At 56.8% G+C, this 19,249-nt stretch overlaps 11 protein-coding genes across 11 annotated transcripts; 7 read left to right on the top strand and 4 right to left on the bottom strand.

The window, feature by feature from the left end:
* Positions 1-637: 637 nt before the first annotated feature.
* Positions 638-1,585, bottom strand: BJX67DRAFT_379845 (uncharacterized protein; the record flags this gene model as incomplete). Its single annotated transcript, XM_071032668.1, has 1 exon — positions 638-1,585. One exon carries the CDS (start codon positions 1,583-1,585, stop codon positions 638-640), a length of 948 nt encoding a protein of 315 aa, XP_070887889.1.
* A 248-nt stretch (positions 1,586-1,833) lies between these two features.
* BJX67DRAFT_379844 (uncharacterized protein) lies at positions 1,834-4,893 on the top strand (the record flags this gene model as incomplete). Its single annotated transcript, XM_071032667.1, has 5 exons — positions 1,834-1,940; positions 1,992-2,280; positions 2,341-2,724; positions 2,775-2,949; positions 2,999-4,893. The coding sequence occupies 5 exons, from the start codon at positions 1,834-1,836 to the stop codon at positions 4,891-4,893; spliced, it is 2,850 nt and encodes a 949-aa protein (XP_070887888.1).
* On the bottom strand, positions 4,852-6,067 carry BJX67DRAFT_40701 (uncharacterized protein). Its single transcript, XM_071034951.1, has one exon. It carries the CDS (start codon positions 5,887-5,889, stop codon positions 4,948-4,950), a length of 942 nt encoding a protein of 313 aa, XP_070887887.1. The 5' UTR covers positions 5,890-6,067; the 3' UTR covers positions 4,852-4,947.
* Positions 6,068-6,244: 177 nt separating this feature from the next.
* Positions 6,245-6,985, bottom strand: BJX67DRAFT_379842 (uncharacterized protein; the record flags this gene model as incomplete). Its single annotated transcript, XM_071032666.1, has 1 exon — positions 6,245-6,985. The coding sequence occupies one exon, from the start codon at positions 6,983-6,985 to the stop codon at positions 6,245-6,247; it is 741 nt and encodes a 246-aa protein (XP_070887886.1).
* A 646-nt stretch (positions 6,986-7,631) lies between these two features.
* BJX67DRAFT_349505 (Zn(II)2Cys6 transcription factor domain-containing protein) lies at positions 7,632-9,609 on the top strand. The gene is made up of 4 exons (XM_071028758.1): positions 7,632-7,732; positions 7,788-8,303; positions 8,352-8,486; positions 8,540-9,609. The coding sequence occupies exons 1-4, from the start codon at positions 7,676-7,678 to the stop codon at positions 9,275-9,277; spliced, it is 1,446 nt and encodes a 481-aa protein (XP_070887885.1). The 5' UTR covers positions 7,632-7,675; the 3' UTR covers positions 9,278-9,609.
* Positions 9,610-9,861: 252 nt separating this feature from the next.
* BJX67DRAFT_379840 (uncharacterized protein) lies at positions 9,862-10,464 on the top strand (the record flags this gene model as incomplete). The annotated part of the gene is made up of 1 exon (XM_071032665.1): positions 9,862-10,464. One exon carries the CDS (start codon positions 9,862-9,864, stop codon positions 10,462-10,464), a length of 603 nt encoding a protein of 200 aa, XP_070887884.1.
* A 784-nt stretch (positions 10,465-11,248) lies between these two features.
* Positions 11,249-13,053, top strand: BJX67DRAFT_379839 (alpha/beta hydrolase; the record flags this gene model as incomplete). Its single annotated transcript, XM_071032664.1, has 5 exons — positions 11,249-11,565; positions 11,615-11,656; positions 11,708-12,088; positions 12,147-12,810; positions 12,874-13,053. 5 exons carry the CDS (start codon positions 11,249-11,251, stop codon positions 13,051-13,053), a joined length of 1,584 nt encoding a protein of 527 aa, XP_070887883.1.
* Positions 13,054-13,816: 763 nt separating this feature from the next.
* On the top strand, positions 13,817-15,059 carry BJX67DRAFT_40689 (SDR family NAD(P)-dependent oxidoreductase). The gene has a single exon (XM_071034950.1). It carries the CDS (start codon positions 14,131-14,133, stop codon positions 14,956-14,958), a length of 828 nt encoding a protein of 275 aa, XP_070887882.1. The 5' UTR covers positions 13,817-14,130; the 3' UTR covers positions 14,959-15,059.
* BJX67DRAFT_40676 (uncharacterized protein) lies at positions 15,060-15,677 on the bottom strand. Its single transcript, XM_071034949.1, has one exon. It carries the CDS (start codon positions 15,530-15,532, stop codon positions 15,161-15,163), a length of 372 nt encoding a protein of 123 aa, XP_070887881.1. The 5' UTR covers positions 15,533-15,677; the 3' UTR covers positions 15,060-15,160.
* A 725-nt stretch (positions 15,678-16,402) lies between these two features.
* On the top strand, positions 16,403-17,739 carry BJX67DRAFT_387285 (putative extracellular sialidase/neuraminidase; the record flags this gene model as incomplete). Its single annotated transcript, XM_071034198.1, has 1 exon — positions 16,403-17,739. The coding sequence occupies one exon, from the start codon at positions 16,403-16,405 to the stop codon at positions 17,612-17,614; it is 1,212 nt and encodes a 403-aa protein (XP_070887880.1). The 3' UTR covers positions 17,615-17,739.
* Positions 17,740-17,804: 65 nt separating this feature from the next.
* On the top strand, positions 17,805-19,131 carry BJX67DRAFT_379835 (uncharacterized protein; the record flags this gene model as incomplete). The annotated part of the gene is made up of 3 exons (XM_071032663.1): positions 17,805-18,599; positions 18,809-18,891; positions 18,954-19,131. 3 exons carry the CDS (start codon positions 17,805-17,807, stop codon positions 19,129-19,131), a joined length of 1,056 nt encoding a protein of 351 aa, XP_070887879.1.
* Between the last annotated feature and the right edge of the window lie 118 nt (positions 19,132-19,249).

Genomic DNA, 19,249 nt, shown 5'->3' with positions numbered 1-19,249 from the left:
GCTAGCCCTAGCCTTTCGGGGGGACGTCTGGTCGCTCTTTCCGTTCGAACGACGAAGTCATTGCCACCAACCGAGGAAGGCACAACCGAGTCATTCCTTCCCATCATGATCGTGGTTTAATCTCCGAGAATGAAAGTGGTTCATAAGGAAGGGGCGGCCCTCTACAGCACCTAAATGCGGCAGGAACGGCTGGGACCCGTGGCCCGGGTGGTGTGGCTGGTCTAGGGCTGGTCGCTCCTTCCTATTAAGACGGGGGGTTCAAAACAGAAGGTGAAGAAGGTGCGACCCAGTACCATACGGCGAGCCGGGAACGTAGTTGCTGCTTTCGGGAGATGGTATCTGAGGCGGGGGAAAGAGCGGCCCACGGACAAGGTATATTGAGCAGGAACGGCCGTGCGTGCGTCGTCTCGTAGGGCTTTGTGCATGTTGAAGATTGGGTGCCTTCGTGGACGGTGCGGCCGCGCTTTTGGATTCCCAGCCTTGGAAGGTATGGGTAGTTTCCTCGAGAAGTTCGGGCTAGAATAGAAGAGCGTGATAACGCATGAACGTAGGTAACTGGGGAAATCTGAGACGGAGAGCCTGACATTGCAGGCCCTAGTTGAGAGACGCCTTAATATTCATGTCTATACCCACCAATTCATCCCCTATTCCTCTTCCGCCAGGTATTCACAACATTCACCACAAAAACAAACCCCATCCACCCCCCCAAGACCGAAACAACCCCGAGCGGCGCCAAAATCGATACAACCGCAAACACCCAACTAACCCCCTGGAATGCCCCATTCGCGCGCAGATACTCCGTCGCAAGACCAACCTGCATCGCCGTCAGGGCAAGAACCAGGTACACGGTCGCGACGGTGAGCGGAGCGAGGTGCGCGTGCAGGAACTCGGCGATGGTCTGGTATTCAAAGTGGTAGCCGCGGATAAAGTCCTGCCATTGGTTGGGAGGGCAGAGGCGATAGATGAGGTTGAGACGGGAGAGGCGCAGCTCGCCGAATGTGTAGCGCGGGTTGAGGGCTGCCGGGCTGGTATCGGTGCCGCGGGTTAGGGCTTCGCGTGTCAGCGTGAGCCATGTGTGCCATTGGAGGTCGGACGGGACGAGGCGGTGGTCTTGTGCGATGAGGAAGTCGCTTTCGTGCTGGATGAGGGAGATGTATGAGGCGAGGAAACCTCGTGCGTCGAGGTATACATCTCCTCCTGCTTCTGTTGCTGTTGTCAACGGACAGATGTACGTCGTCCAGAAGCGGGCGTCGAGGAGGTATCGAGGGAGCGGCTTGAAGTGCATGCGACGCGAAGGGTCCCAGACGAGGTGCATGTCGGCTCGCTCGTCGAGGATGATTTCGCGCTGGACGGCGACGTGGAAGCTGAATGGTCGCGGTGGGAGCTGTCGTCCAGCTATCCAGAGGAAATTGTGGATGTGGTTGAGGCGCGAGACGGAGAGGTCTTGTCGCAGGAATTCGGAGATATCTTCCAACGGCGGGTGGTGAGTGTTGTCTCTGGCGCGGAAGGAAGCCGGTAAGAGATGGACTACGTCTGTGTAGCCGTGTTCGTCGCTGTGGTCGTTGAATGGAGGGTTGCGGGCCATGATTAGCATAGCTGAGGGTTTGATAGCTGGACCTCGAGCATATTTAAGATTACTTGGGACTGAAGAGCATGCATGACATGAGATCTGATTGGCAGCGATGCAGGAAAGATGCCTGTATACCCAACAGCGCCAAAAGCACCTCGCCTTCTGGAGGAAAAGGAAGCCCACTTTGGCTTTTCCTACTTTCCCCTCCAGCCGCCAACTGTCGCAACCATCAGCGTCGATACCTCCCGCTGAACAGCACCGAAATGAAGCTCCCCCGAAGACAAAAGTCTCGAATAAGAGACCCCGAAACCCCTCAAGGTGGCCTCATCACACTGAAGAAACCAAAAGACCCAGCAGTCCATGATTTCAAGTCCGTCCCCTCCCGAGATCACAGAAACCACTGATCATCTAACACGACCAGTATAATCGCAATCCACGGCCTAGAAACCACGTCGCCGCGCACATGGGAACACCACAAGGGGGACCCAAAGATAAACTGGCTGACCGACGACACGATGCTCCCCGCCGCCATGCCGAAGGCGCAGATCTGGGCGTACAACTGGACGGCGAATTTCTACAACAAGAGCATCGAGGCGCCGCTGCACGACCACGCGCGGCACTTTCTCAAAGAGATAAAAAAAGAATTAGGGCCGGAGCCGCGGCCGATTATATTTGTTGCGTCGTGTTTTGGGGGTTTGCTTTTGGCGAAGGTACTACGAGGGTACTACAGATCCAAACTAGAAAGCGCTAATTGTTGATCGAGCGTGCAGACCCTCGTCGAAGCAAACGAAGCCAAGCAAGACCCTGGAATGGATGAAGGCCCCTACGAGTATATTCTTCGTGCGACGGTCGGGATTCTGTTTCTAGGTACGCCGTTCCGCGGGAGCAGCGCGGCTTCGATCGCGCAGTGGCAGGTTTCTATGGGCAGGGTCCTCGGGAGAGAATCGTCCAAGGGTCTTGTGAAGAGTTTGAACGAGCACGACGAGCAGCTGGACGAGATACGCATGAAGTTTACGCAGCTCATGCGCCGGCCGAAGCTCGAGATGCCCATTGAGTGCGTTTACGAGACGAGGAAGACGCGCTTGCTCAGGAGGGTCGTGAGGGGGTATCCGGAGCGGATGTTGACCTATCTCCTCCCCAGGACGCATTTGATTGTATGTTTGTATACGTGGTTCAAGCCAGTGCGGCACTGACGTCTAGAAAGGTGGTCCATCGAAGCTCTGCGTGCCTGGATGGGTATGACGCCCTCAAAAGCGAAGCGACGCACGCGCTCATGAATAAGTTTGAGAACGCAGAGTGTCAAGGGTATCAAGCGGTGCGGGGGAGTATCACTACCTTTGCAAGCAAGGCGAAGCTGGTCCAGGAAAAACGACTGTCGAGTAAGAGCGCCTGCAGCCCGAATTTTATGCGACGATCTGACCACCACAGCTGGAGCACGAACGTACGATACAATCCCGTCCGCCGAAAACATGGACTTCGTTGGCCGCGAGGAGATTCTCAACAAACTGCGCGATGCTATCCCGCCTACAAAGTCTGAAACATGTCGAAGATATGCCATCACCGGCCTTGACGGCGTGGGGAAGACCGAGCTAGCCCTGAAAGCTGTGTACAGGCTCCGCGAGGACGACGAGGACTGCTCGATCTTCTGGGTGAGGGCGAACAACTTTGAGATCTTCAGGAAGGATTACCGGAAAATCGCCGACTGTCTTGGTATCCGCTGGAATGACAAGGACAAGTTCGAGCTCATTGATAAAGTGAATGAGGAGCTACACAAGAGGTCCGGCAGGTGGCTCCTGGTCGTCGATGGCGCGGATGAATGCGAAGATATCCTCAGGAAGAGCGTCGAACTCCCTCATAGCCGTCGAGGCTCTATCCTTCTCACCGCGGGCAACATAAGTATTGTGCATTTCCTCGAAGCCACTCCCGTTCCTCTGGAGGGCCTGGGCGACGCTGAGGCCCTCCAGCTCCTGAAACAGGGCCTGATTGTCGGCTCAGACGGCCATATCAGCAGCGACGACAATGACCAGGATACAGTGGACCTGCTGAACGAGCTCGCAGGCCTCCCGCTGGCCATCAAACTCGCATCCACGTACCTCCGCGAGAGCCCAACGACCGTGTCCAAGTACCTCAAGATCTGGAGGGAAACAGACCAGAATATGATCGACCGCCTCTGCAGACAACCTGACACCGAAGAGGAGCAGAGTAGTAACATCAGCACCACCAGCCGGCGCGCAGTGGCCGCATCCTGGCTTATCACCCTCAGCCACCTCCGCAAGACGCACCCAGTGTATCTCGAGTGCCTGCGCCACCTGGCGTTCCTGTCGCCGAAAAATATCCCCATCTCCATGCTCGAGGCCGCAATGAAGGTTAACCTGGACGACGTGATCAAGGCCCTGGTTTCGTACTTCTTCGTGACGAAGCCGTCCCCCGGCGCCGACACGATCGATCTCCACCCTCTCGTCCAGCGGGCGATGAAAACGTGGCTCGAACGCTACGGCAATATCAAGAAGGCGCGAACATCGACGGTCGATGAAATCGCAAAGTCGAACCTGCCGTTCCCGACACAGGACTCGTTAGGTTGGTGGGGCAGACAGCTCGAGCATGTTGAGGCGGCGCTGAGAGAAACGGACGATAGCGTCTATGATCGGTCGGCCTGGCGTCTTCTCTACGCGGTTGGGCAGGTCAAGTTCCTGACTGGGGATTACGACGGCGCGAGGAGGTACCATGGACGGGCGCGCCAGCTGGAGAGGCTGAAGGTCGCCATGGCGCCCAATTTAGCACCGGGGCTACGGCGTCAGGGAAGGGACGAGGAGGCGCAGAAGGAGTACGAAGAATTTATCAGTCGGGAAAGGGAGTTTTTGGAGGAAGGACACCCGTCCATCACAGCTGTCCAGCGAAACCTCGCCTGCACGTCTCTTCTCCAGGGGAGCTACCAAAGGGCAACGGCGCAGTACAGGGAGGCCCTGGACACGGAGAGACGGATGCTCGGTGAACATCACCCTTGCACGATCAGCACTATGGAAAGCGTCGCCTTCGCTCTCAAGTCCGACGGGAAGGACGCTGAAGTGATTGACCAATACGAAGGAGCCCTTCGCTTGAAGAAAACCTTTTTGGGAAGGACAAACCCTTCTACGATTGCAACTATGGAGAATCTCGCACTGATGTACCAGCGGCGGGGGATGCATAACGAAGCAAGGGATCTATTTGTAGAGCTTCTGCAAGTGAAAGAACGAGTCTTTGACAAGAGCCATCCGTCCCTCCTGTGGAGTCAAAGAGCCCTTGATCTCGCGCGACAAAGGGTGCAACCTGTCCAGCCAACCTAACCCTCCAGTTATCATTCAAATTGGGAAACCGCGAATCAATCCAATTCCAGAACATCACGACAATAACAAGAGCTCATTAATCCGGACAAGCTCCTCTGCTTCCTCTTGCACCTTCCGCTGCAGCGAGCCGATCCAGAACTCCAACCGCTGCTTCTCTCTCTTCAGGCTGTCAAGTTCCTCGCTCAAGGCCCGGTTTTCTTCCTTTAGATTCGCGTTCTCGGACCGCAGCGCTGTGTACCGTTCTCTCAAGACCGAAGATCCGGAGCCTAGGGTGGTAACGTGTTGTCGAAGCGTTCCGACGGAGGAGACCATCGAGTGGAGGGCTTGAGGGGGGTCATCCGTATTTTCCTTGGAGGCTTCCTCAGTTGTGTTTGTCTTGGAAGGATCTTCTTCGACTTCTACTTTGAGTGAGGCTTCATCTGTCTGTTTGGGGGGCTCGTCGTCGGGTATCGCATTGGCCCCGCTTATCGCAATGCCCTCAGTAGTCGCCTGGAGTGCGACTTCACCAGACGTTTGGAGGGAAGCTCCGCCAGAATAAGTGGGCTCCTCCTCATTGCCTGCGTTGTAAGAGGGCTTGCCGATGTTTGCTTTGGCGGTGTTGTCAGCAGGGGCTGGGTTGGGGGTGTCTTCGTCTTTGTCTTCAGTTGTGTTAGGTTCGGAAGATTCTTCTTTGCCATTCGCATTGTGTGAGTCTTCGTCTGTCTGTATAAGAGCCTTGTCGTTGGAAATCTCATTGCCCCCGCTTATCGTAGTGTCCACAGTAGTCGCAGGGAGAGCATCTCCGCCAGACGTTTGGAGGGAAGCTCTGCCAGAATCAGTGGTCTTGCCCTCATCGGCTGTGTCGCGAGAGCCCTGGCCAATGTGTTCTTTGGTAGTGTTGTCATCAGGGGCTGGGTTGGGGGCCTCTTTGTCTTCGTCATCGTCTTCGCTGGTGTTCGTTGCGGGCGGTTCCTTTTCCCTGGGTTGGGGAGCATTACCATCTTCGAGGTCGTTCATCTTTGTTCTGGGGATGTCTCCGCGAGGGTTTACCTGGGGGGCCTGCCGTTCTGGACGCTAAGCGGCTTGGTGGGATGGGATGGGCTTGACTTCGAGTCCATGGGAGAATGTGAAGAAGGGAAGCTCTTAATGCTCACCAGGGCATCTTCCACTTGTTACCAGACTCCACTGTCAGGAAGAAACATGGCCTGACGGCAGGCTGTCGAAAGCGTCAACCAGCATGTATGAACAAGGACCACCAGCCAGTCACTGTTCACGATATGCAGGTCGGGCGGTGTTGGGTTAGTCGGTTTCCTTCGCTTGCCTCTGCCACCTGTCAAGCTCTGCAAGAGACAAGGCAACCAATGCTCAGTTCCTAAAGAGTGCCAATGTACTTGTACTTCCATACCCAATTCACGTCATCTTCCTCCAAGAGCCTCCTCTCCAAGAGCTCGATCTCCAGCTGCCTCTCCTGCAGTTCGCATTTCTTGTCGGCCAACTCATTCTCCCTCGCCACGAGCCTCGCCCGAAGGGAATCCTCGTCAAGTCGCAGGATCTCCTCTGCCGTCCGGAGCCGCTGCGCAATCTGCTCGCATTCTGCGGTCTTGTAGTCCAGGTCGTTCACGAACCGGCGCGTCTCATGCTGCAACTCCCCCACCTTCTGCTTGAGCGCCGCACACTTTCTCTCCCACGAGTCCACCTCAGCCTTCTTCTGCTCATACTCTCTCCGCCAGTCATCCTGTTGCTTCTCCCCCAAAGCTGAAACAAGGCCAGCTTTGATCTCCCTGAGCTCCCCTTCGATCCGGTCATATCTCTCCGCATACCACTTCCTGAAATCCTCCCCTTCGGAGTCTACTTCCGACGCAGACCTCTCCGTCTCTGCGGCAGAGAGGCCCTCCTCAATCAGCGGAATCGCGTGGCGCCTTTGCCGCCGCAACACCAGCTGTCGTGCGCGGTCGATCTCGCGGTGGAGTTGCGCCACGCCAGCGAAGTGACTGTCCCGATTCGCACCTGGCGAGCCACACACCCGACACACTTGGCCCGGCGCGGTTTCGTTTCGCTGTCGGGGCAATGGGATGGGGAATCCGACTGTCTCGGTGGTATGCTCGTTAGACATCTTGTTTGGGGTGGATTGATAATTGATCATCGATCGCTGGGTCTCGAAGGGTGTCGTGGATAGAGAAAAAGTACGAGAGAATTTTGAGATTCGCTCATTCCGCATCGTTATCATTCGAGAATTCGAGACAAATATCGAGTTCCTCGGACGAGATTAGCTCCATGCACATGCAAATGCATCGCTGCCGTCATGGAGAGAGATTGTCGTGGACACGTCATGTCTGCATGCGGGTCGGCTCGAGAACAGCCTGCTTGTCCGTCATTGAGGCGGGGCCACCACGACGTGCGGACATCTCGAGAAGGAGTGAGCTATCCCAGGTCGTACACTAGATTGGATCAACACCGTTTGTCGCTCGATGGTCGTGGGGGGAGGAGAGATTCAGGTTAAGCGGGCCAGGCTACCTGTTATTTGGCATCGTCCTTGGGCTCCCCTTTCAGCCCTAATTTAGTTCTTTCACTTGTGCCTGGTTGATAGACACCTCTAAACTTCGCCACTCCACCGAGGGCTCATCTTGTAGTTATCCTGGGTTGTCAACGCCTCATGCCTGAGCAGCTGAGCTTGGCTGCGCCTCGCCAAGCGTTGGCGAGGGGCGGCTGAGTCTGCCGTTCAGCTTCACAGCTTGGCTGAGATGATACAAAACGGCCCTCATGGGGTCAACCCCACCGAGAAAGAATATCCAGTTTGTTTGCAATGCCCGGTGCACCCGTTGGCAAGGCATGCAATGCCTGTCGCGAGTCGAAGAAGAAGGTATGGCACAATGGCAGCCCGCTGACTCGCGACTCGCGTCTCACATCTCGCGCAGTGCGACCAAACCCGACCCAGCTGTTCACGATGCACGCGCCTCGGAATCGAGTGCGTCGGCTCGGGCGCGCAGCGATTCAAGTTCATGGACGAGTACAACCCGCACGCGCCGCGAAAGCGCGAGCCCATGCTGCAAATAGAAGCCATGCGACCGGTAACGTACCGCGACGGCGTGGCGGTCCTCGCTCCCGCGCCGAGGAGTTCCACCCTCGCCCTCGCTGAGGCCCTGGTCACGACGTTCAGGCCGGGCACGGACCTCCGGTACCACCTGGCCTGGGCGTATGGCGGGTACCTGGCCATGGTGCCGGCGCGGCTGGGGAAGAACGAGGCGCTGGACTCGGCTGTGGATGCCCTGGTCACGACGCACCGGTCGTTCTGTGCGCGGAGGGAGATCTCGGTCGCTGCGCTGACGAAGTACTCGCGCTCGCTGGCTGCGTTGCGGGATTGTCTCGCTGATGTGCGCAAGTCGAGTTCGTCGGAGACGCTGTGCGCTGTGTCTATTCTGTTGCTCGTGCAGGTAGGTGAGTGATTCAGTCCATAGGTTGCACTGATCTGACGACTCGAGAATCTGCTTGGTTCCGGGGGTGAGCAGTGGACCGGACACTGTGAGGGGGCAGCGAAGATCCTCAAGGCCCGCAAGTCCTGCAAGCCGAGAGATGACTTTGAACGGATCATCATGATGTCCCTGCGCGGACCTGTCGTGAGTCCCCTCAATCCTAAAACGGAATCTCCGACTGAACATCTGAGGTACAGCTCTTCGAAGGCATTCTCAACCAAAGAATCACATTCACCCCAGACGAATGGTCGCAGCTCATCACAAACGATCTCGACGGAACCTCCCCCGAAAGCGCCCTGCTCCTCTGCATGGCCAAGATCCCCCCCATCCTCCACCGCGCAAGAGCCCACGAGCAACAAGCGCCCGAAATCCACGATCTCTGCAACGAACTCCGCACAGAGTACACCTCCATCCGACACCTCTGCGATGACTTCCAGGCGCGACTCGCGGCGCTCGAAACCCTCAGTCAGACACGCACAGGCAAACCCACCCCCAAGCCCTCGCTCCAGCACGCCCACTTCCAACGCACCTACGGCCTCGCCATGATCGTCGCCCTATACTTCAGCTTCGTCATCACGGGCCTCGGCGGCGGAGATGCCCGACTCCGCGCCGACGCCTCGTACCTGGGGACCGAGATCGTCAGGCTCGCAGAGCGCGCCGCGATCTACCGCCCCCTCGGCGCCGGGTACGTCCTCCTCTGCCTGATCCTCGCGTGGATGGGAGTGGTCGCGGTCGCGGACACGCACAATCGATCGTTGCGGTGGGAAATTGAGAGGGCGCTGGCGGAGTACCGGTCGGATTTCTTCCACCAGGATTTAAGCCTTGATGACATTGAGGAGATGCCGCGGCGGCTGTTTCCGCTGCATTGGCGGGGGAGGGCGGATGATGGGTGGTTGGTGAGGTCTGTGGAGCATGCGACTTATGCGGGGGTGTAGGGACAGAAGCTTTTATAGATTTTGTGTGTTGCCTATATCAAACAAACATGCCGTTGAAATTGGATGTCTCTTTTCAAACTTTTAACCGTCTCGCGGAATAGTTTCCAAGTACCCTGGCGACCACACATGAATCACCGTCCACGCCTTGCCACTTTGAAGAGACTTCTTCGTCGCACAGAAGAGACCTCAGAGGTTCACCCTTTCCTGGCGAGAAGCCTTCCAACTTCTTGGCCCGAGGCTGAGCCGGCCCCACCGCAGCTGAAGGGCGGAGCGGGCGACGCAGCAGCCAATCATCTCGACCCTCCCGCAGAAAAGGATCAGCAAGCAGCCCCCAAAGCCTTGGAGGGCTGTAAACGCGGAAGAGCCTGTGATTGGACGGGCGGCACTTCTCCCTAAAAGTGGTTTAGCGTGAATGACCCCGACGACGAGGGACCGCCGCGCCCGATTCGCATATATACTTCCTTCCCCCAAGGGCAATTCTCGCATTGATCCATCTGCAAACAATCTCTCAATCCGCCTTCCCTTACTTCGAAGTTCTAACTCTCCAAATAAAATCCTAATCCTAATCCTAATCCTCTCTTGCAATGTCGACCAACCCAACCCTCCTCCAAGTCGACTTCTCCTGGAAGAAATTCAAAGGCTTAATCACATACGCCGACAGCCCCTCACCCGAACAACAACCCCTCTATATCGTCGACTGGAACGCCATAAAATCACCACACCTCGTCTTCACACGACCCTCGGAGAACCGCACAATCGGGACAGGGACCCTACACGCGGTCCGGATAAACGCAGACTTCGAAGTCGCGGGCCGCAAGGGCACGCTAGTCGCGCAGAAGCGCTTCAAGACGCTGTACACGCACCAGTCGTACGCGTTCTCGGAGGACCCGCACAAGCCCGTGACGTTGACGTGGACGAGTTCGTCGGGGTTTACGAACTGGGATTTTGTCTGTGTGGACGAGCGGCAGCGGGCTGTGGCGCGGTATCGCGCGAAGATATGGGGGGTGAAGAAGATTGGGTATATTGAGTTTGCCGATAGTGAGGCCGAGGGGACGCTGAGCGAGGCGGCACGGGACGAGATTGTTGTTACGGGGATGACGCTGTTCTATTGTATGTGGTTGCGGGTGAATAATATCTTTTCGTTGTTTGGGTCGGCGTTTCATCGGACGGGGGGGTCGAAGTCTTAGGGGGGAAGAAGGTTTTATATTGTCAGTTGATGGGTTTGAGCATTTAGCTTGTTGTTTCTTACTAGACTTGTACTTTGAATTGAATGGAAATGCGTGTCAATGCACATCAGCCCTAACACATCGAGTAATCTCCGATTACAAGAACACCACGCAATAAACTCAGTACCTGAGACAGGCACGTGGCCGATCGAAATAGACTCGCAAGCGAGCGAGCCATAAATACGGTCCACCGGTAGCAAAGATGCCAACTGTGGCGGAGTCTGCCAGCCTGCACGAGGCAGATCACCATCATAACCCAATATCCATGGATCTAATGATGGATTCATGATCATCCAACCGACTCCCCAAACGGTCAGCCAAGCCCGCGGAGCCAATCACAATCCCCCAAAGTGCCTCTAAGCTCAACCGCTGTCTTCAGCTCATGCCGGGCTGCCAACCCCCTTCGAGCTATTTCCCCGTTCCGCGATCATTCTAACCTCCCGGACTCCTGGGGGCCATGGGGCTTCATTGGCTACGGGGCCGCCCGGAAACGCGATGCCTAGCCCTACCGCGCGCGAATTGGTTCCCAAACAGGAAATTCCGCCAGGGCTCCAGGGCTGTGCATGGGGCCGATCGTTGTACAACTATGTCCGAACAATTGGGAATGAAGCCCGAGTCAGGGGAAGGAATTGTGGTATATATTGCTTTACAACACCCGTGAGAAACGGTCATTCAACTTCTTCGAGCATCCAACTTCTACAGCAAAGGCAAGAAAAATAAAAGCCTCGCAAATCGAACTGCTAAAATGCCCTGCATCCGCACCATATCGCAGGCCGTCCTGCTCCTCGGCGGCCTCTCCCGGACACTCGCAATGCCTCACTATCCACGAACAGACGGCGTCTCCTGGGGTGCATGCGAGATCGACCTTCCCAGCGTCCAATGTGCCAACTTCACCGTCCCGCTGGATTACACAAAGCCCAACTCCAGGGCTACTCTGGATCTGCAGCTTCTGAGAGTGCCCGCCGTCAAGCAGCCCAAGAAGGGAACTATCCTGTTCAACTTTGGTGGACCGGGACTCGAGGCCCGACTTACTCTGGCTGGGACGGCGCAGACTCTCCTTGCGTGAGCTCTCTCTTTCTTCTCGTCGACCGCAGCCGCTGACAAGTCACAGCATCACAGGAGGAGAATACGACCTCGTTGCGAATGACCCTCGGTAAGCCTCCACAACAACCCACAGAGAACCCCCCACCTGACCGGGAGGCAGAGGAACGGCAAACACCCTCACAGCCAGCTGCTTCAATACAACCGCCGAGCGAGCCACGTTCGTCGGCGAACCGAGCAGCGTCATCCCCAGCCGCGACGACGAGCTCGCGCTGGGCCGTGTCTGGGGCCAAACCCAGGTGGTCGAGGATCAGTGCTTCAACTTCCCCGGTTTCCGGCAGCGAGGTTCGCTGATCGGCACTGCGTTTGCGGCGAGGGATCTGTTGCAGATTGTTGATGCCATCGAGGACGACGGGCTGCTCCGGTATTATGGCACCTCGTATGGAACTGTGCTTGGGGCGACCTTTGCTGCTATGTTTCCAGACCGGGTTGACCGTCTCATTCTCGATGGGGTGCTGAACCCGCATGAGTATTTCAATGGATAGTGCGTTCCCGTCCACGGAAAGAGTAACGGGAATATACAGCTAAGCTAACCAATGCAGCGACGTCGAAGCCTGGGCAGACTCGGACAGAACGTTCTCCGGCTTCGTCGAGGAATGCTTGAAAGCCCCCGACCTCTGCGCCCTGGGTTCCCGCAGAGTCTACCCAGAGGACCTCGAAAAGGATGTCTACAACCTCCTCGAAGACCTCCGCGAGGAACCCCTCTCGCAAGGCGATCTACTGATCGACTCGAGTCTCGTGCAAACTTTCATCCGCTTCTCGCTGTACTCGCCGCAGTTCTACCCTGCCCTCGCGACGGCCCTCGAGGGCCTTCTCTCGCAGGACGCGGCCGCATTCGCAGACGTTTACGACGCCTTCGTCGAATCCGGCCTCGATCTCACCCAGTCCCCCGACGAATCCTCCTTCGCAATCCTGTGCGGCGACAAGCGCGTGCCCGAGCAGAGTCTTGAGGAGATGGCGCCCGTCTTCGAGGCCCTCGAGGACGAGAGCCGCCTCCTCGGCTCCTCCGGACACATCCAAGCCATGATCTGCCAGCACTGGCGCATCGAGGCGAATGCGAGGTACGAGGGGAATTTCACGGCCGCGACTCGTCACCCGCTGCTTGTGATTGGGAACACGTTCGACCCTGCGACGCCGCTGCGCTCGGCACAGAATATCTCCGCCGGGTTTGAGGGCAGTGTCGTGCTTGAACATGGGGGGTTCGGGGTACGATCTTCCCCGTCTGTTGTCTTGTTTTTCTAGAAACTAACGCAGAACGTGTTTGTGTAGCACACAACGCTGTCGCAGGGCTCGTCGTGCACGATCAACGCGATTCGAAGCTACTTCCAGGACGGGACTCTTCCTGAGCCTGATACCGTCTGCGAAGCCGACTATGCCCCCTTCGAGCCGAAGACTCTGACCGATGTGTTGGTGGACCTCGGGTACATAGAGGCAGCTCCGGAGGAGTGAGGGGGGTATGCATTGAAGGGATTCAAGGCCTTAATCGCCCGTGAACCAAGGGTAATGGCTTCAGGCTTGTAGATCGCACTTATAGCAACGTTTCTGTACAATTGAGAACATTTTCCGATCCTAGTGAATATGGCTTTGAACTGCAAGATCCGAACTTCGCGTTCCCAAAAGTTCTTCCCATTCTCCAGTGGTGCATTCGAAACGACTGCGCCTGGAGGATAAGAATCTGGAGCCCTGGAGCGGCGCAACACCGCAAATTCGCAAGTGGAGGGGAAATTTGGCAGCCAGCCGGTGGAACTGGGCCTTGTTGTCAAGTCTTCCGAAATGCCCAATAGTATTGATGATCCGTTTTGGCGTTGAGCGCAGATGCCCCGCAGACAACTCAAGTTTCGTCTTCCCACCTGCCCATCCGCACCGTCCAGGTGATGACCGCTCTGCCAAACTTCCCATGCCTGGGTTTGCACTTGATATGCTTTCCTTTCAACACTAGCAGCTTTCGCTACATGGCCTACCAACTGTCCGTGTCAATTTTCGGCCCTGGTACCGCCGAACCCGCCCACTAGGGATTCGTCATTCATCTGCCGCCCTATAACTCGCTCTGGAGGGTGCCCCATCTCTGCAGCTCGCTATCCAAAGGAAGAGCCATGAAGAACAACTCGGGAGACGGCGGAGCTCAGAGCAAAGAATGCAAACACGTCCAAGGCTGTTCAGGGAATGGATCTACTGCCTCCTAGCCATCTTAGGTTAGACCCGATCATGCCGGCGAATGATTCCCCGCGCTCAGGCTCCAGGACTGTCTTGCAGATTTCCCTTTCAGGAAATTACCGATCCAACCCAACCTGACGAGTGAGTCATGAGAGACAGACAGACAACTGTGAGGAGTATGACAAATCCTTCATTTTCGGGAATGACTCACGGTCGAAGCTCATCGCCGGCGTCCCGATGAACTGCGCGCAGATCGGACAAATCCCGAGACCCCGCACGCCCCAACGCGACCGAAGAAAGAGCTCAACACATCATCTCCGTTCGTTCCACTACATCTCATCCCAAATTTAGTCTCGAGCTCTGATTCAAGACATGCCACCCACACGCCCCGCGATTTACCCCAGCCTTCACGGCAAAACTGCAGTTGTATCTGGCGGCGCTGAGGGGATCGGCGCAGCAACCGTCGAGCTCCTCGCCCTGCAGGGCAGCCAGGTCCTTTTCCTCGATATATCCGAGGACGCGGCAGAGAAGACCATCGACCGTGTCGTTTCACGATCCAAAGACCTTGAAGCCCAGGGTGGTGGCTCCTCCGCCACCAAAGCACCCATCTTTTACAAATGCGACGTGACAGATCTCGACCAGCTCCGAGCAACAGCATCTAAGATCCTAGAAGAGCACGGCCCCGTCCATGTGCTCATCAACAACGCCGCCGGGACGGGGAAGATCGCGCGACTGGAGACGGAAGCGGTTACACCGGCCGACTGGGAGTCCAATCTCAACGTCAACCTGCGACATGTGTTTTTCCTCACGCAGGCCTTTGTTCCCGCGATGAAATCCATCGGCGGCGGGAGCATCGTGAACCTGGGTTCTATTACCTGGCGGATCCCGGCCGGGGATACGGTTGTCTACGGCGCTTGCAAGGCGGCGATCATGGGGCTGACGAAGACGCAGAGCAAGGAGTTTGGGCCGTCGAATATCCGCGTCAATAGTGTTATGCCGGGGGCTATTGCGACGGAAAGACAGCGGGCGGAGGTTCTCACGGAGGAGTACCGGGCCCATGTGTTTGCGAATCAGAGCCTGCAACGGGATTTGGTTCCGGAGGAGGTTGCCAAAGTCATTGTGTTTCTGGTGAGTGACGAGGCAAGCGGGGTGACAGGGAGCAGCTATGTGGTGGATGGGGGGTGGGTGAGTGATCCGTAGGTGATAGTGGCGGTCATTAGTCTGTCAGTCCAAACATCTATAAGATGAGCTGCATTGCTTGATAAAAGAATCACCAGTCGAGAAGGATATATAGGTGTCATATTGCTAGATACCCAATTCGTAGCAACCAAGCCAAAGTACACGTCGAAGTACACAGTAGAATCCAGCATCCGTCACCCCCTATCTCCCAGCAGTCATAGGGTTAGTGTTTACGACCCACACCCCAGTACGACGAAAGGGCATTCCAGACCACCCCCCGTGAAATACACCTCCCATCAGCCAAGAACGTATCGCTCCCGCCATCAGCCCACCACTCGTGGCCATTGAAGAGATCGCCACAGCTGCCGGGCTCGTAGAAGTGCGCGTACTGGTGTGCGCTGCCGTAGGTCTTCACCTTGAAGGCTGCGAAGCCCGGGTTTGCGGGCGCGTGGCAGGTGTTGTCGTAGACGTTGATGTCGCGGGCGGTGCCGGTGCAGTCTGGGTTGGAGTAGACGGTGACGACGTAGGCTGAGGAGGGGGTTGTGAGGGTGAGGGCGAGGAGGCAGCCCAGGGAGGTGGTTTTGAAGAGGTGCATTGTGGAGGGATTGGAAGAGTGAGGGGGTGCACTGCAGGTATTTTATTCAATGGGATGATGTTGGGGATGGGTGAATAGGTTGATTACTTGACGGTATTTATATTGGTCGTGAAGACCTACTGACTCGACGTATGCGCTTCGCTTTCCATACGTTGATACTGTGTGAAGCATCCTCGACGAGGATACGCTTACGCTTACGCCTCAGGCACTAAGGCTGAGGTGTCGAGAACTGAGGGTTGCTTATTCAGTCTGCATAACAATAGTTAATGCTCAATGCCGGAAATATCCCAGGCTCTCTTCGTGGTCCTTCACATGGAACTCAGCACAGAAACCCCCGAGCTTCAAAACGCAGACGCCACAGGGCTGAAGTTGCACTCGTTTGAGCCCTTTCCTCGCTGCAGACAGGATCATTTCACTTGCTCATGCAAGGTCTGTGGCGGTGTCCCCCGGACTCGACAAAGGGGCCATTCACAATATGCGACGCGACAGCCAAGCACCATGGCGGCCGCAGAGTACGACGTTGTTGTCCGGAGTATAAATAGATCTCGTGTTGCGGATGTCGATCACCGTCGGGTTCGTCGGGAATCTCACACATGCGAGAGAACACGTTGATCGTGGCCATTTCTGGATACGAGCTTCAAAACACCGGCAGAGTCAGCATAGTGCAGACGGCGGCCCCTGATCGCGGCCCCTTGTCAATCGACTCCCACGTGGGCGATTCTGCTGTTCTGAACGGTCGATGAGCTCGCGAACAGCAGCTTCCAAAAACGGCTTCAATATGCGTGACTTTGTATAAAGCTCGCGAAGATCTGTCCCCCAGATCATCAACACCATCGACAATCCATTCCCTCTCCTTCTCTCCGCATCAAGATGCGCTTCTTGAAGCTCCTCCCCCTCCTGGCCACGGCGGCCTTCGCCAACGTCGACGACCCAGCCGCCGACAAGGCTCAGTCGCACGCTGAGTTCGCGCTCTTCCGCAGCGCGAACATGGACGGGGCCGACAAACTCTCCACAGGCATCGGCTTCCACTCCTTCCGCATCCCCGCTGTCGTCCGCACCAAGTCCGGCCGCCTGATCGCCTTCGCCGAGGGCCGCCGCCACAACGACCGCGACTTCGGCGACATCAACCTCGTCTACAAGCGCACCAAGTCCACCGCCGGCGAGGGCAAGACCATTGACGACTGGGAGGGTCTGCAAGAGGTTATCGGCGCCGGCGACGGCACGTGGGGGAACCCTGCCCCCGTCGTTGATGACGATGGCACAATCTACCTCTGGATGAGCTGGAATAACGGCAGCTACTCGCAGACCGGCCTCCCGCTGCACGACGGCACCCCGACGCAGCCTATCGACTCAACCTGGGAAGGCCGCCGCCACCTCTTCCTCACCTACAGCACGGACGACGGCGAGACCTGGTCCGAGCCCGAAGATTTCACCAAGACCCTGACCCCCGAGGGCCAAGCCTGGGACGCCGTCGGCCCCGGCATCGGCATCCGCGTCTCAACCGGCGAGCTCGTCGTCCCCGCCCAGGAACGCAACCTCATCGGCCGCGGCGAGCCCGGCAAGCGCGAGTGGACAGCACAGCAGGTCCCAGGTGGCGGGTCGGAGGGTACGATCGTCGAGCTCCCCAACGGCCAGCTCCAACGCAACGACCGCAAGTCCGGCGGGTACCGCATCATCTCCTACGGCAGTATCGAAGACGGCTTTGGCGAGTTCACGCAGGACACGGGGCTCCCGGACCCGGGATGCGAGGCCTCGATTCTGAGCTATAACCGCGGCGAAGACCTGAACCGGACGATCTTCATGAACGCCGCGGATGCGAAGTCCCGGCGCAGCATGCGCGTCCGTGTGACCTATGACGACGACGCCGCGAAATACAACTACGGCCGCGAGCTGGACGACGCCCCCGTTCCGAACTCGGGATACCAGGGTGGGTACTCGAGTATGGTGAAGACGGGCGACTATCACATCGGTGCGCTTGTGGAGAGCGATTTCTTCAATGATGGGAGCAACGGCGGCTCGTACCGGACTATTCTGTGGCGCCGGTTCAATCTCTCGTGGATCCTGAATGGACCGAACAACTAGGCCTGTGGCTGCGAGTATCCGTCTGTGTAGTGTACGACACAGTTCCCAGTTGTACAGCACGAAAGAACAATCCGTTGTGTATAGCTAGCTATTTAACCTTCTAATCTTCTTCAAGTAAATAGTTACCTGCAATTTACTATCTTGCTTCCTCAAATCAGCCACACCATCGACATCACTTGCTGTAGAGACAATGTCCGAACTACCACCACCACCACCACCTCCTCCCAACTTCCCAAACCTCAAAACCGACCCCTCCACCGTCCTAACCGCCCTCCTCAACAATGGCACCGCCATAATCCCCACCTCCCTCGGCTACGGCATAATCGGCTGCACCCCCTCCGCCCTGGCCCGCATAAACGCCGCCAAGAACCGCCCGCCACACAAAAGACAAGCCCTAATCGGGTCCTTCGCCCTGCATAGAGCGCTGCACGTCCTCCCCGCATCGTCCTCGTCCTCGTCCTCGTCCTCGCCATCGCCATCGCACGCAGACCTTATCGAGATGATCACCGAGACTCAGGGCCTGCCGCTGGGCGTCGTGGCCCCGTATAATCCCGACCATGACCTTTTGAAGGGCGTAGCGGGCGAGATTCTCGATGGGTGTACGTCGGACGACGGGACGATGGCGATATTAGTAGGCGGCGGCCCGTTCCAGGAGGAACTGGTGCGCCTTGCGACGGAGAGGGGCGTGTTGGTCTGGGGGTCTAGTGCGAATCTCTCCGGGCATGGGACGAAGACGCGCGTTGAGGATATCGAGGGGGAGGTGTTGGGTGCGGCGGATGTGGTTGTTGATTATGGGGTGAGGGTTTTTGGGTCTGCGACTGGGTCTATCGGTGGGAGGGCGAGTTCGACGATGATTGATTTTAGTGCTGGGGCTGGGAAACTAAAGGTTGTTAGGTTTGGGGCTTGCTATGAGGGTATTCGGGATGTTTTGGGGAGGTTTGGAGGGAGGCTTGGGGAGGACTTGCCTGTTGACCCTGGGAGGGAGGTATGTCCGAGTGGGAGACCGGGGGAGTTGATTGATGAAGAGATAGGAAGATAGAGAATCAGGAGCTTGACAAGAGTGTCCAAGCAATGAAGGCTTGACGGATGAACGGAGATACCCTTTGAAATGACCCAGCTCATAGCCTAGACGTCATGCCCTCAATGTCCCTCGATAGTTAATCACTTGGAGGTCCTAGATTTCTGATTAGGCAGCGTGAAGGCAAGTCTACCTTAATCAACAGTCTAGCCAACCTCTTACCCACCATGGGCCTTCTCATTATCCCAGTCCTTGTCATGTTGGTCGTCCTCCTGGTTATCGTGGTATGCTTCCCCCTTGTTGACGGACTGTACTAATCAGACATATAGTTGTAGCGCCCCTCCCCCGGACTCCCAGCTCCAGCTTGCGGAACAACAAACGCTTTACCCTTCCCTCCTGGAATAACATCGCCGACGGCGCCCAGCTCATCGTCAATGAGTGCCCTAAGTCAGTTATGTTCGACAAAGTCGCCGGCGAACTGGACCACTATGACCAGTGAAGGGTACTTGTGCAGTACGGGGAGGAGGGTTATTAGGTCGATGGATGTTGGTCATTTATTGTCTGAAGTTTGTTGCGAGGATTTAACATCCATCGACGATTTCTTGTATGCCACGCTA

This window comes from Aspergillus lucknowensis (assembly GCF_044049455.1).
Source record: "Aspergillus lucknowensis strain CBS 449.75 chromosome Unknown BJX67scaffold_12, whole genome shotgun sequence".
Lineage (NCBI taxonomy): Eukaryota > Fungi > Ascomycota > Eurotiomycetes > Eurotiales > Aspergillaceae > Aspergillus > Aspergillus lucknowensis.
Note: the sequence above shows the minus strand (reverse complement) of the source record. Positions and strands in the feature narration are given on the sequence as shown.